Source organism: Lissotriton helveticus, chromosome 10 (assembly GCF_964261635.1).
Source record: "Lissotriton helveticus chromosome 10, aLisHel1.1, whole genome shotgun sequence".
Lineage (NCBI taxonomy): Eukaryota > Metazoa > Chordata > Amphibia > Caudata > Salamandridae > Lissotriton > Lissotriton helveticus.
Genome location: NC_136071.1, coordinates 106,608,434 through 106,620,635, shown reverse-complemented (window position 1 = coordinate 106,620,635; position 12,202 = coordinate 106,608,434). Strand labels below are relative to the sequence as shown.

Here is a 12,202-nt window from a genome sequence, read left to right as displayed (position 1 = left end):
CACAGCCCCCATATGTCATTCTGGCATGATCGAGGAGCAGGGTCCATAGGGCCAAGAGTCTCAGAAGCCTCATAAATGTTCTCACAGATACCTAGGAAAGAGTCTTAAACATCAGGGTCATAAACCGAATGCCCTGGACTCATCATTCCGGATGGTTGGCATAGAAATGCACCTTATTCAGGATTGCTCAGTTGAAAGGGAGCCTCTGTGAAGCAGTCAGGGGTGACTTTGATTGTGAAACTTTAAAGTAAGGTTGTTTGCCATTGTCTGGAGGTGGTTTATGACTGACAGTGGTGAGCCTGTCTTCAACAGCCAGTCATCGAGGTAGGAGAAAATGGCTATCCGGAGCTCTGATGATGTGTTTCAACCACCGCCATCACCTTTGCGAACATCTGATGGGTACCGGTGAGGACAAAAGGGAGCATGCCAAACTCAAAAAGCTTGTGGCCCACCTTGAACCACAGGTAGCTTCTGTGGGCTTGCAGAACAGAATCATGGAACTAGGCTTCCTGCAGGTCCAATGCCACCATGCAGTCTCCTGGATCCAGAGCAGAGAGAGCTTGGGCCAGTGTGAGCATCATGAAGTTGTCCTCCCGCAAGGAAAAGTTAAGGGTTCAAAAATCTAAAATAAGGCAAAGACGTCTGCCCTTCTTCGAAACTAGGAAATAGTGGCATTAACATCCTTTTCTGAGGCCGGGACCCTATCTATTGCATTTTCTCTAAAACAGCCATCACTTTCATCAGTTTAGACCGCGCTGGAATGACAACTGAAAATTGCAAAGCATAAGTGTCAAACCAGAGAAGTGTCCTAACTCGAGTGGATCGTTGTAGATCATGTTTGGCAGAGGACTTTTTATCAGTTACACCGGTCGTATGATTGGGGATGGAGGAACCTTAGCCAGCACCTCCTTGTAGGGCTTTTATACAAAGGCTTCTGCTGGAACAATGCTGGCATCAATCCAAGCTTAGCTGGCAGAAACTACAAATGCAACTGGAGTAGTAGAGGGGAAGTGACTACAAGAAAGCACAAAAGCACTGCTCCTGAAAGTGGGAGGATTGTGTGGGGGGGGGGAGGAGTTCAGATATACGGCAGAGGTTCCTGGCTTGAACTAAAGGTCAAATGCATCATGGATTGTCTACAGGAGTCTAGCTTCTCTGCATTTGCACAAGCTAGGAGAAACCTTTTTGTTTGTTTTTTCAACATTGGAATGGATTCAGATGGAGAATGAGAAGGTTTCTTATGGAGAGGAGAACACAGTCTATGCAATTGTTGTTCAGGGCATTCAAATCACACAAGGAGAGAACAGACTGCCTAATGTGCAGCTTATATATGAGGTGACTAGCCCGCACGCCCTTCCCTCCGCCGACTACATCCTCCTAGGAGACATCAACTTCCACCTGGAGAACAACAACAACAGAAACACCACCGCCCTGCTGGACAACCTCGCCAACTTCGGACTCAAGCAACTGGTGAACACCCCCACCCACTTCGCCGGCCACACGCTTGACCCCGTCTTCTCATCCAGCAAGCACATCTCCTTCAGCCACGCCACAGGACTCCACTGGACCGACCACAGCTGCGTCCACTTCAGCTTCAGAAAAACTACGATCCACCACCACCCGCAACAGGCTCCCCGCCGGAGCTGGGGCAAGATCACCGCCGAGCAGCTCATACCCTCCCTCAGCCAGAACACTCCCACCAGCACAACGGACCCCAACGAAGCAGCCAGCAACCTCACCAAGTGGCTGACCGCCTGCGCCGATGACCTCGCACCACTAAAGAACCCTCCCAGCAGACCCGGCAGCAAGAAAACCCCCTGGTTCACCGACGAACTCAAGGAATCCAAGAAGAACTGCCGCACCCTCGAGAAAGCCTGGCGGCTCGACCAGACCACAGACAACAGGACCGCCCTCAAGCACGCCACCCGCAAACACCATCAGCTGATCCGCGCCACCAAGTAGTCGGCACTCAAAGAACGACTGGACAACAACGCCCACGACAGCAAGGAACTCTTCAGCATCGTCAAAGAGTTCTCCAACCCCAGCGCCGGAATCAACGACATCACTCCCTCGCAAGACCTCTGCAACTCACTCGCCTCGTTCTTCCACCGCAAGATCGCCGACATACACAACAGCTTCGACGCACAGACCACGCACCCTACCACCGAACCAACGCTCGCCACCACCACCCTCTGCAACTGGACCCCTATCCGCACCGAAGACACCACCCGCACGATGAACTCCATCCACTCCGGATCACCAACCGACCCCTGTCCACACCACGTCTTCAACAAAGCCGACGCCATCATCGCAACCCATCTCCGGGACATCATCAACTCCTCCTTCCACACCGCCACCTTCCCGGAGAGCTGGAAGCACGCCGAGCTGACCGCCCTCCTGAAGAAACCAACGGCGGACCCCATCGACCTCAAGAACTACCGTCCCATCTCGCTCCTTCCTTTCCCGGCCAAAGTCATCGAGAAGACCGTCAACAGACAGCTTGCCGCCTTCCTCGAGACGAACGGATCCCTCGACCCCTCGCAGTCCGGGTTTCGGGCCAACCACAGCACCGAGACCGCCCTAATCGCAGCCACCGACGACATCAGAACCCTGATCGACAACGGAGAAACAGCGGCCCTCATCCTCCTGGACCTCTCCGCGGCGTTCAACACTGTCTGCCACCGCACCCTAGTGAAGCGCCTCAGCAACGTCGGAATCCAAGAGAAAGCACTGGAGTGGATCATCTCGTTCCTGGCCGGAAGAACCCAGAGAGTCCGCCTCCCCCCGTTCAGATCTGAGGCCACTGAAGTCATCTGCGGAGTACCACAAGGATCTTCACTAAGTCCAACCCTCTTCAACGTCTACATGAGCTCCCTCGCAGCCATCGCACGACAACACAACCTCAACATCATCTCCTACGCCGACGACACCCAGCTGATCCTCTCCCTCACCAACGACCCCACCACCGCCAGAGCCAACCTACACGAAGGGATGAAAGATGTCGCCATCTGGATGAGGAACAGCCGCCTTAAACTGAACTCAGACAAGACGGAAGTCCTCATCCTGGGATCATCACCCTCTGCCTGGGACGACTCCTGGTGGCCCCCGGCCCTGGGCACCGCTCCCAAGCCAACGGACCACACACGCAACCTGGGCTTCATCCTGGACGCCTCCCTGTCGATGACCAGACAAGTCAACGCCGTCTCATCTTCGTGCTTCAACACCCTGCGCATGCTCCGCAAGATCTTCAGATGGATCCCCACTGAAACCAGGAAGACCGTCACCCAGGCACTCGTCACCAGCCGACTGGACTACGGGAACACCCTCTACGCCGGAACCACAGCCAAACTTCAAAAAAGACTCCAACGCATCTAGAACGCCTCCGCACGACTCATCCTGGACATCCCCCGACACAGCCACATCACCGGACACCTGAGAGACCTGCACTGGCTCCCCGTCAGCAAGAGAATCACGTTCAGACTCCTCACTCACGCACACAAGGCTCTCCACGACCTGGGCCCCAAGTACCTCAACAACCGCATGACCTTCTACACGCCCACCCGCCAGCTACGATCGACCAGCCACGCCCTCGCCACCATACCACGCATCCGCAGAGCAACCGCCGGAGGAAGATCCTTCTCCTACCTGGCAGCCAAGACTTGGAACTCCCTCCCCACCCACCTCCGGCGAACCCAAGACCATCTCTCCTTCAGGAAGCTACTCAAGACCTGGCTGTTCGAACAGTAACATCCCTCTCTCCCCCAGCGCCTTGAGACCCTCCCGGGTGAGTAGCGCGCTCTACAAATACCGTGATTGATTGATTGACTAGACAGACACAAAAATTTCTCTTTCTGGGTAAGATGACGCCACAAAGCAGATTGTTGCCCATGGATGGAGTCCACACCTTAAATCCTAACACATTAGTGATGTGCCATTCACGCTGCTCTCTCCACGATTGCCTTCTGATGCATGAAGAAAAACTGATCACAGAAGCCTGTATCATAGTGAGGGCCTAGATCTCAAAGATGCGATGAATGTGGGACAGATGGGCATATACATCCTAGAATTCAGGCACGTTTAAAACCAGACAATGAGGCACGTAACTAAAATCTTGTTATAACAACCAAGAAAGATAAAGTCAAAACACACTGGTGTGCAGGAAAAAGTGTAGATGTTACTGGCCTGGGAGAAGCCCTTAAGGAGATTTGTGGTCACTTTGGACAGTGTAATTTAGCATATCTGCAACTAGTGCTGCAGTGGCATCACCTAGCACCGGAAAGGGTAATTCTAGTACCAGTCTAACTATTGGAGAGGAATTGTCCAAAAGTACTATCGATTAGAAACAACTAGGATGCATTTTGTAAAAACACTATTGGTCTGCAGTTGACAATTTTCATTGAGTGGTTTAGAATAAACTTCATACATACCTAAAACAGGTTCTACTTTCTTGACAATCACACGCCCAAAGAAGTCCGTCTCGGGCTGTGAACAGGGAAACAAAAATTACGTTTAGTTTCGGGTTACTTTTTTTTTTTTTAAACAATAACTTTTAAGAAGAAATGGAATAAGTTCCAAATACAACTACAAAACCTCAACATTGGGCGAGTCACATACCCATATTAAGTGTAAGCAATCCTATATTACTTATCTGATTTAGGATCAACTAAATTATTATCTTAATTGTAAATAAGATGCTTTAAGATTAAAACTGTGACAAAAACTCACATCATAGTAAACATGGACTCCACGCAAGCCATGAACATGCATTGGTCAATCTGGACATTCACGATAGATGATTATCGATGGATGGTGTCCAGCATACTAAGGAAAATCTACAGTATGCTCACGCCATCTATTCCTTTGTTGCACCATATTATGACTTTCTTCAAGTACCCATTGCAGTAGGTCCTGAACCCAGTGTTGAAATATTAGCCCACTGCAAGCCTTCCAGTTCATTGCAGTTTGCCTCTGTGCAAGCACTATGTCCAATAACACACGTTTAGTTGTCTGTAGGATCCAAAATGAGGCCCAATACATATAATTTGTAGATATATACCAGTTTCCAATAAGATAGTGTTGAAAGTCGTTGCATAATGCCTGCCTAAGATGTATTGAATAACAATTATTTCAAGATCACTTACACATGGAATAAAAAATTATTGTATCAAAACCACATGTGGTAGGTACATCATAGTAATGTCTTAATTCATTTTGTACAGAAGTTGGGATATCAAAAAAGCCAATGTGTAGATATTTATACTGTATGAACTTGAACCGAGTACTCTCTGCTATTGCATGTCTTCTGTGGGATCACCCAGGTCTGAGTCCACCTTGCCTTGAAACTTAATTATCGACTGGTAATCAACAGAATCTACAGTGAGTACAGCGCTGACACTAGTCTACCTCAGTCTCCCAGGTGCAAATCTGACGCATGGTGTATTTCCGGTTCTTTTTGGAAATTCCTCCGTGCCACATGCAACCTAGCTGCTGTTCCCACATATGATGAGAACGATGTGCATCCTTTTCTCATCTTACGAAAGTACAGAGTGTCCAATCGATGGAGGGACAACAAAGCTGGAAGGCTGCATTCCACTCATACAATGCAGGAAGTACCGTGGCGGCTGTCAGGAGGAAAAGTGGTGGGCAGCGAGGGGGACAATAACAAAATTAATTGAAATAAAAATGTACCGGCTGCCTTGCCGACTGTCGCTTTGGTGATCTTCACTTGATCGTAGGGTCCAAGACTCCCCTGTGCCAATCCAGGCACTGCTCTCATGCCAGTAATTCTATTACCTAGCATGAGGGCAGCACCAAGATTGGGGGGAGCGGGCTGGTTTTACGCTCCTAGAGAGACTGCGAGCCGGTGCCTGCTGTTCTCCACACAATAGCCTGGAGACATCTAAGTGCGCATGACGGTTTGGCCTTCCTAAGACAGCCGGCCAAATCATTATGTGCAGTTGCAGTGCCCACTACTGCAAGTGCCCTCTATGCTTGCCTGTCAGAGGATTGCCCCGCCCCCAAGACTCGACTCATGAAAAATAAAATAATAAAGCTGCTTTATTACCATTTCATATGATTTTAATCGCTGGCTGAGGCAGTGGGGGCGATGTTCGTCCGCCATAACGGAGGAGCCACGGCTGTATATATATCTATAACTAGGAGCATTTGTCGTTCTAACCCGTAATCTGACAGACTATAATAGTAACTGGAGAAAGCAGCGCAACCAGGTTTTTGATTTGAATCTGTAACCAAATCCATGTTAATTATAGCTCCAAAGGCTCTGCATGCTGCAACTGGGATGCTTCATAATAGCCCCGGGAGTCTTGGACCAATACACCCCTCCAACCATCATACTGTGGCAAACAAAGTGTAGGCATTGCTACTGATGACTGATATCCTCAAATGAAGTATCTAATTCTATGGAAAACGCAAATGTTGGGGGCATCAATAGGCATGCCCTGTAGCATGTGCTGTAGCTCACGAACCAATATCATTTTAGCTAAACCTAAGTGGCACACCATGGATATTGGGAACGTCAACCAGAAGTTTACAGATTTGGCACATTTTATCAATTAAAGCAGAAACACTGCCCCAAGGACTGATCTGGATCCCTGTGTACCTAAAGGGATACATGCTCATTTCTATAGAAAACCTATTTAAATTCTGCAAATGTGCATCAGGTAAAAGAATTCAGAGCAACATGTTGTTTGAGTAAAGGTAAACAACCGACAAGTGGCTCCAAATCTTTATATCCCTGTAGTGAACCTCTCCCTCAAAAGCGGAGTTAAGAGCTCGATCACGAGGAGAAACAGTGTTAAGTACCAACCCTGGCTAGTTACTCTGTATACAGACTAGTTAGAGGAAAACTGAGCCTTCTCCTTGATGTATAGCAGAGTCCCAGCCTAGATATTCCCCATGCCCAATGGCTTGAGGTTTCCGAACTTAAAAAGACAAAGCAAAGTACTAAATGCCTTGAGCGTGGATTGTGTGGGTCATTCAGTAGTTTAACAGCTCTAGTCTACGCATTTGAGCATGTTCCAGATATCCAGAGGTGGATCCGCACAGGTCAGCAGGCAGTCCATCTACAAGTCAGCAGAAGTGATGACGACCTAAACAGGCAGCAGAAACCACCTACACAGCACACCTATCAAGACAGTACAGTCGCCTCAAAGGGGTGGAGCTCTTGGGAACCTGGCCATAAGGAACCTGGTCATGACGTTGACCGTCTTGGTTCCTCTCCATCAGGTTATTTTCACATTGATTGATGGAGAACATTTATCTAGAACCAAACACCACTTGAAGGAAGTTTCAGGTGCTAACAGGATCCAGTTTAAAGGCCAGAGCTCCCAGAAGCAAACATATGAAGATGCCCCAAGTCACTTCAATGAAGATCTTGGCTCTCATTGATTTATAAGGAGATGCCAATGAGCTTCTCAGATTTTCATTAGCCAACTTATATTATATAAAGATCTGCTGTAGAAGAAATATTGGAGATGAATGGGGCTGTTGAATATAGTTCAAGACGGCTAATAGAAATTGACAGGTTGCCAATATTACCCAATTTACTCACAAGGACATCTGTTATTCAGCCCCTATGAGAAACAACTAGGATGCCACAAACAAAAGCAGGAGCCATCACTATTCCGCAAAAGAGATACAAGAATTGCATCCTTAGCACCAGCACCATAGGGGTAGTTCTGCACCCAAAATGTAGGCAACGGACTCATATATGGTATTAGACAGGTTATGAAAAATATATCCAGCGAGCAGAAAGGAGGGCAAGTGTCTCAAGACTGCCACTGAGAGCGCTTTTGTATATAGAGAAACCATCCACAGGTTATTAAATCAGAGCTGAACAACCCACTTGACAAAATGTACTGCAAAAATCAGGAAGTTATTGTGTCTGGTACTCACCGAAAATATCAATGCAAAGCACCCAAAAGAGAGAGAAATGTCCGAAAATAATGTCCTTTGACGGAAGACAGCAAAATGGGAAGGATAACTGTAAGAAATGGGGTTATTGGTTGAGGAGGGTGTAAGCCCCGTTCAGTCGACAACCACAGTCCTAGTCAGGGGGAACCACAGAAAATCACTAAATTACCCCGTGCTTAACCCTCTGGTAGTTTGGCAGTCGGGCTTAACCTAGAGGTAAAGTATTTACAAAGAACATAAACAGTAATAAAGTTAAAACACAGCACCACAAAATCCCAAACCATTTAGGAAAATAGAGTACATTTTAAATAAAATGAGACCAAAACGACACAAATTCAATCAGCAGAACCGGAGAGATTGATTTTCAAAGTTGCAGGTAAGTATAGCAGATAAAAGCAACAAAGCACCATTTGTGGTCATCTGGTCGTGCTAGACCAGGGGAAAGTTACAAGTTCAGGCCGACCGTAATAGAGAGAGGACTGGATACAGGGAGCAGGTTAGTCCAGCTGAAAAAGAAGAAGAGTGCAGATTGAAGTGGAGGAGGTCGCGAGGAGAAGCGTCATGGGTGGTCATCACAGTATTGTGAAGAACAGTCTGAGCGGCGCAAACCTGAACAGCTAGTTGAGAGTTGCGGATGGTCGCTTCTGGAGCTTTTGAGTTGGAAGGCACTGTGCGCTATAGTTGCTGTACCACGCAGTACAGATGTCACACTGGCAGTCGTCGCTGCTGGTCATGTAGCATGAACAGTCTGGTTCACTGGAACTGTGAGTTGACGGTCGTCGCAGAGTGTTGGTGTGCACGGGCCCATTTGCAGTCGCAAGAGCCAAAAACCTCAGGATTTCACCTTTTCTTGTAGAGGACTGCACTCTGATGCCAGCCATGGGTCCAGGACCTGGGGAGGTACCACTTGGGGATCGGGGACTCCCTTCTAGCAGAGGTCAGCAGGGCTCAGGCAGGTCCAGTTGCATCCGGTCAGCTGGGAATTTGCAGGACAGCAAATTGACCCTTGGAGTCATTCAGGTTAGTGTGAGATGAAGGGAGGAGGTCCAGTCTTCCTTCTCAAAGAGCAGAGCAGGCCTTAAGCAGCAGGGCAGTCCTCTGTGAAACAAGGCAAGCCTCAAGCAGCAGGGCAGTCCTCTGGGAAACAAGGCACTCCTTCTCTGTAATGTCTGCAGGTCCAGGAGTGGAGTGTACTGAAGAGTTGGTCCTGAGGGTCCAATTTCTATATGTGGTGCCAGCCTTTGAAGAGGGGGAGGGGGAGGAGGGGGGGGGACTTCTACCACTACATCTTGTTTTGGGAAATTTCTTCCACTACCAAGGCTCCAAGAAGTTTAGGGTGACAAAAGGCTAGTGGCGGGTTCTTTTGTGTGTGCTGGAGAGAAGCCCTCTGAAATATAAGTGGGGCAGCGAACAGCTCCTCCCCACCACCTATTCTGTCAGGATGGCCCAGCCTGTCCACACCTAAGCCCTGTCGTCTCACTGTTTTGGAGGAATATACAAAGCCTAACAGCAGGGTCATGTGACCCAGGATACTAGCAGAAGGCACCAAATGGTTAGGGCAAAAACTGCCAACTTTCTAAAAGTGCGTTTTCAGAATTGTGACTTAAAATTGGACTTTACCATTAAATAGGATTTTAAATTACAATTACTTTGAGATCAAACATGACATTTCTACTTGTTCCTAGTCAAACTTTAGCACTAATTAAACGTAATAAGGTAACTCGAAGGTATAGTATGAGAGAGGAGGCCTTTTAGTAGTGAAAAACAAATTTGAGAGTTTGAAACTACCAGGACTAGTAAAACTTAACAACACATGTCCTAATTTTTAATACAACCGACTTTGTGGGCTGTTTACATCCTACCTTAAGGGTAACGCATATGTATTAAAAAGGATGTTATGTTATGTTAGGGGGGGTTTGTAGAGCTTGCTAATACCAGTAAGGTGTCTTGGCACTAGTGTCCCGGAAAACAGAGCACAATGAGGAAAATAAATGGTGAAAGAAGCAATAGACCTAGGGAGTAAACAGCCAAAAAGGAATTAGGCTGCAGAGTTAAAAAGCCAGGTTTTCAAGTCCTTCCTGAATTTCAGAAGATTGGATTGAGATCATAGATGGTTAGGTAACTATTTCCACCATCTTGCTGTAGAGTAGAAAAAACCTATCCTACCCCAATGGGATATTCTTATTTTGGGTACCTGTACTTTGTTTGCGGTACTAGACCTTAAAGTAGGAGAGGGGGAATACCACTTGAAGATAACCTGCAGAAAGAACAGACCATCCTGAAGTAGTCTTTTATGGACCCAACAAAGCGCTTTGAACTGAATCCGTACCCGGATGGGAAGCCAGAGGCATTCCCTAACAAGAGTTAGAAAGCGAGCAAAACCTAGGGCGATTCAGCAGAACTCTGGCTGCCGCGTTTTGAAGAGTCATAAGTTTGTTGAAGAGACATGTTTGCGATCCTACAAATAAAGCATTGAAGTAATCAATTATTGAATAAGAAGTTCTAGAATCCCTGATTTTCTTTGCTCAAGTGGATGAAATTGAAGGATTTTATGAGATTTTTCAGCATGTAAAAGCAGGCAGAGGTCACCCGTTTCGAATGTTCGATGAAGGCTAGTCTGTTGTCAAAGATGATACCCAAATTTCTTGCCTTCTGCACTAGATCAGGTAGAGGACCTAGATTCGATAGCCACCAAGTGGTGTTCCAGAAAGTATTGTTGTTGCCAAACAATAGTACTTCCATTTTATCAGAGTTAAGCTTTAAAGAGTTCAGTTGCATCCACTGAGCAATACTGTTGATGCACGCACTGAACTGTAAGGCTACTTTTTCTGGATGGAAGAGAAAGATCCCACTAACTGTGTGTCATCAGCATAGGAGCACACCGTGAACCAAGAGAATCTGATCAGCTGAATAAGGGGGTTGATGTAAGCATTAAAAATGGTTAGACTTGATGGGGATCCCTGAGGGACCCCCACAAGAAGCTTGAAGGGGGTAGATTTCTGTATCCTTCTAGGGTCACTACTTGGTCTCTATTGGAAAAGAAAGACCTGCTAAATTGAGAGCTGCCCATTTTATGGCTGTTGTATCGAGATGGTTGACTAGGGAAAGATGGTCATCCGTATCAAATGCGGCCGACAAGTCCAACAGGACTAGGGCCGCTCTGTCAACAATGGATCTAATTTCTTCAGTGGCTGTGAATAGGGCAGACCCTGTACTGTGTCTAGGCCTAACTAAAGTCATCTTGTGTAGCGACAAGACAATTGTTTGAATATAGGTAAGAGATGATCTCTTGATTCATTACTCTCGACAATACTATTGAGGGAATGGGTAGGCGAGAGATGGGCCTGCAATTTGTTACTTCCGAAGGATCAAGAGAGGGTTTTTTAACAAGTGGCAAAATTGAGGCTTTTTTCCAGGCTGTCAGGAAGCAGTCTGTTCCCGATATCTTATTCATAACGAAGGTTAGGTGGACAGCTATGGTTTCAGTAAAGGGATGAAATACCTTGTGAGGACACTGGGGTAAACACTGTAATAAAGCAGGGGTTAGCGCTTTGACAGAGGCCATCTAGTGAAGGATGACACAGATCTCAAGACCCCATCTGACCTCATCAAACAAAGAAACATCCTGCAACATCTACTTTTGCTGATTTTTAGCCATGCAAGACTGGTTAAGGAGCACTGTGCACCATTACACTGACTGCTCACAATAACAGGTATTTACGTGGTGCCCATAACGGCCCCTGAGGCAACAGTTCTTACTACACACTCACCTGGATTTGCAAAATAAACTACCACTCGCACCCTGGGTGCTATGCACCCATTTTGGGTGGAATACTAGAAACTGAGCCGCAGAATGTTGGGAAGGGGGGTAGGGGTTTGTTGAGTTGTCTGCAGAAACTACTGCAAATGCTATGCTGGGTGGAGACGTGGGATCAAATGGTTTACAACTACTGCACTCATACAGGCAGTTAACAAATGCACTTCTTCCCCATCTTTCTGAGCCTAGAAGGTGCCAGACTTTCTGGAAAAAGAGTTCATACATGAAGCTTTCTCACTGGAAGGTTGTTGGCCTGAATACATGATTTACTGAGTCCTTTTGGTGACGACAGCGAATAGGTCCAGAGTGAAAGAGCAGAACAATTACAAATTATAAGCAATGATGGTCATTCGGGGTGAGAATTTTATTTCTCATCAGCAAAGCTTCTGAGCTGATCTCTTCCAGAGATTACAGATTCTATCCGCCATTAACTGATTTCCCAGGGGCGGGATT

At 47.1% G+C, this 12,202-nt stretch overlaps 1 protein-coding gene across 1 annotated transcript in view; it reads right to left on the bottom strand.

Moving 5' to 3' along the window:
- The window catches only part of CHTF18 (chromosome transmission fidelity factor 18), a 428,817-nt gene that overhangs the window by 5,590 nt on the left and 411,025 nt on the right, over positions 1-12,202 (bottom strand). Inside the window, exon 21 of the mRNA XM_078664893.1 lies at positions 4,428-4,482. Coding sequence (XP_078521019.1) covers positions 4,428-4,482 — 55 coding nt within the window. The remainder of the gene's footprint in view (positions 1-4,427; positions 4,483-12,202) is intronic.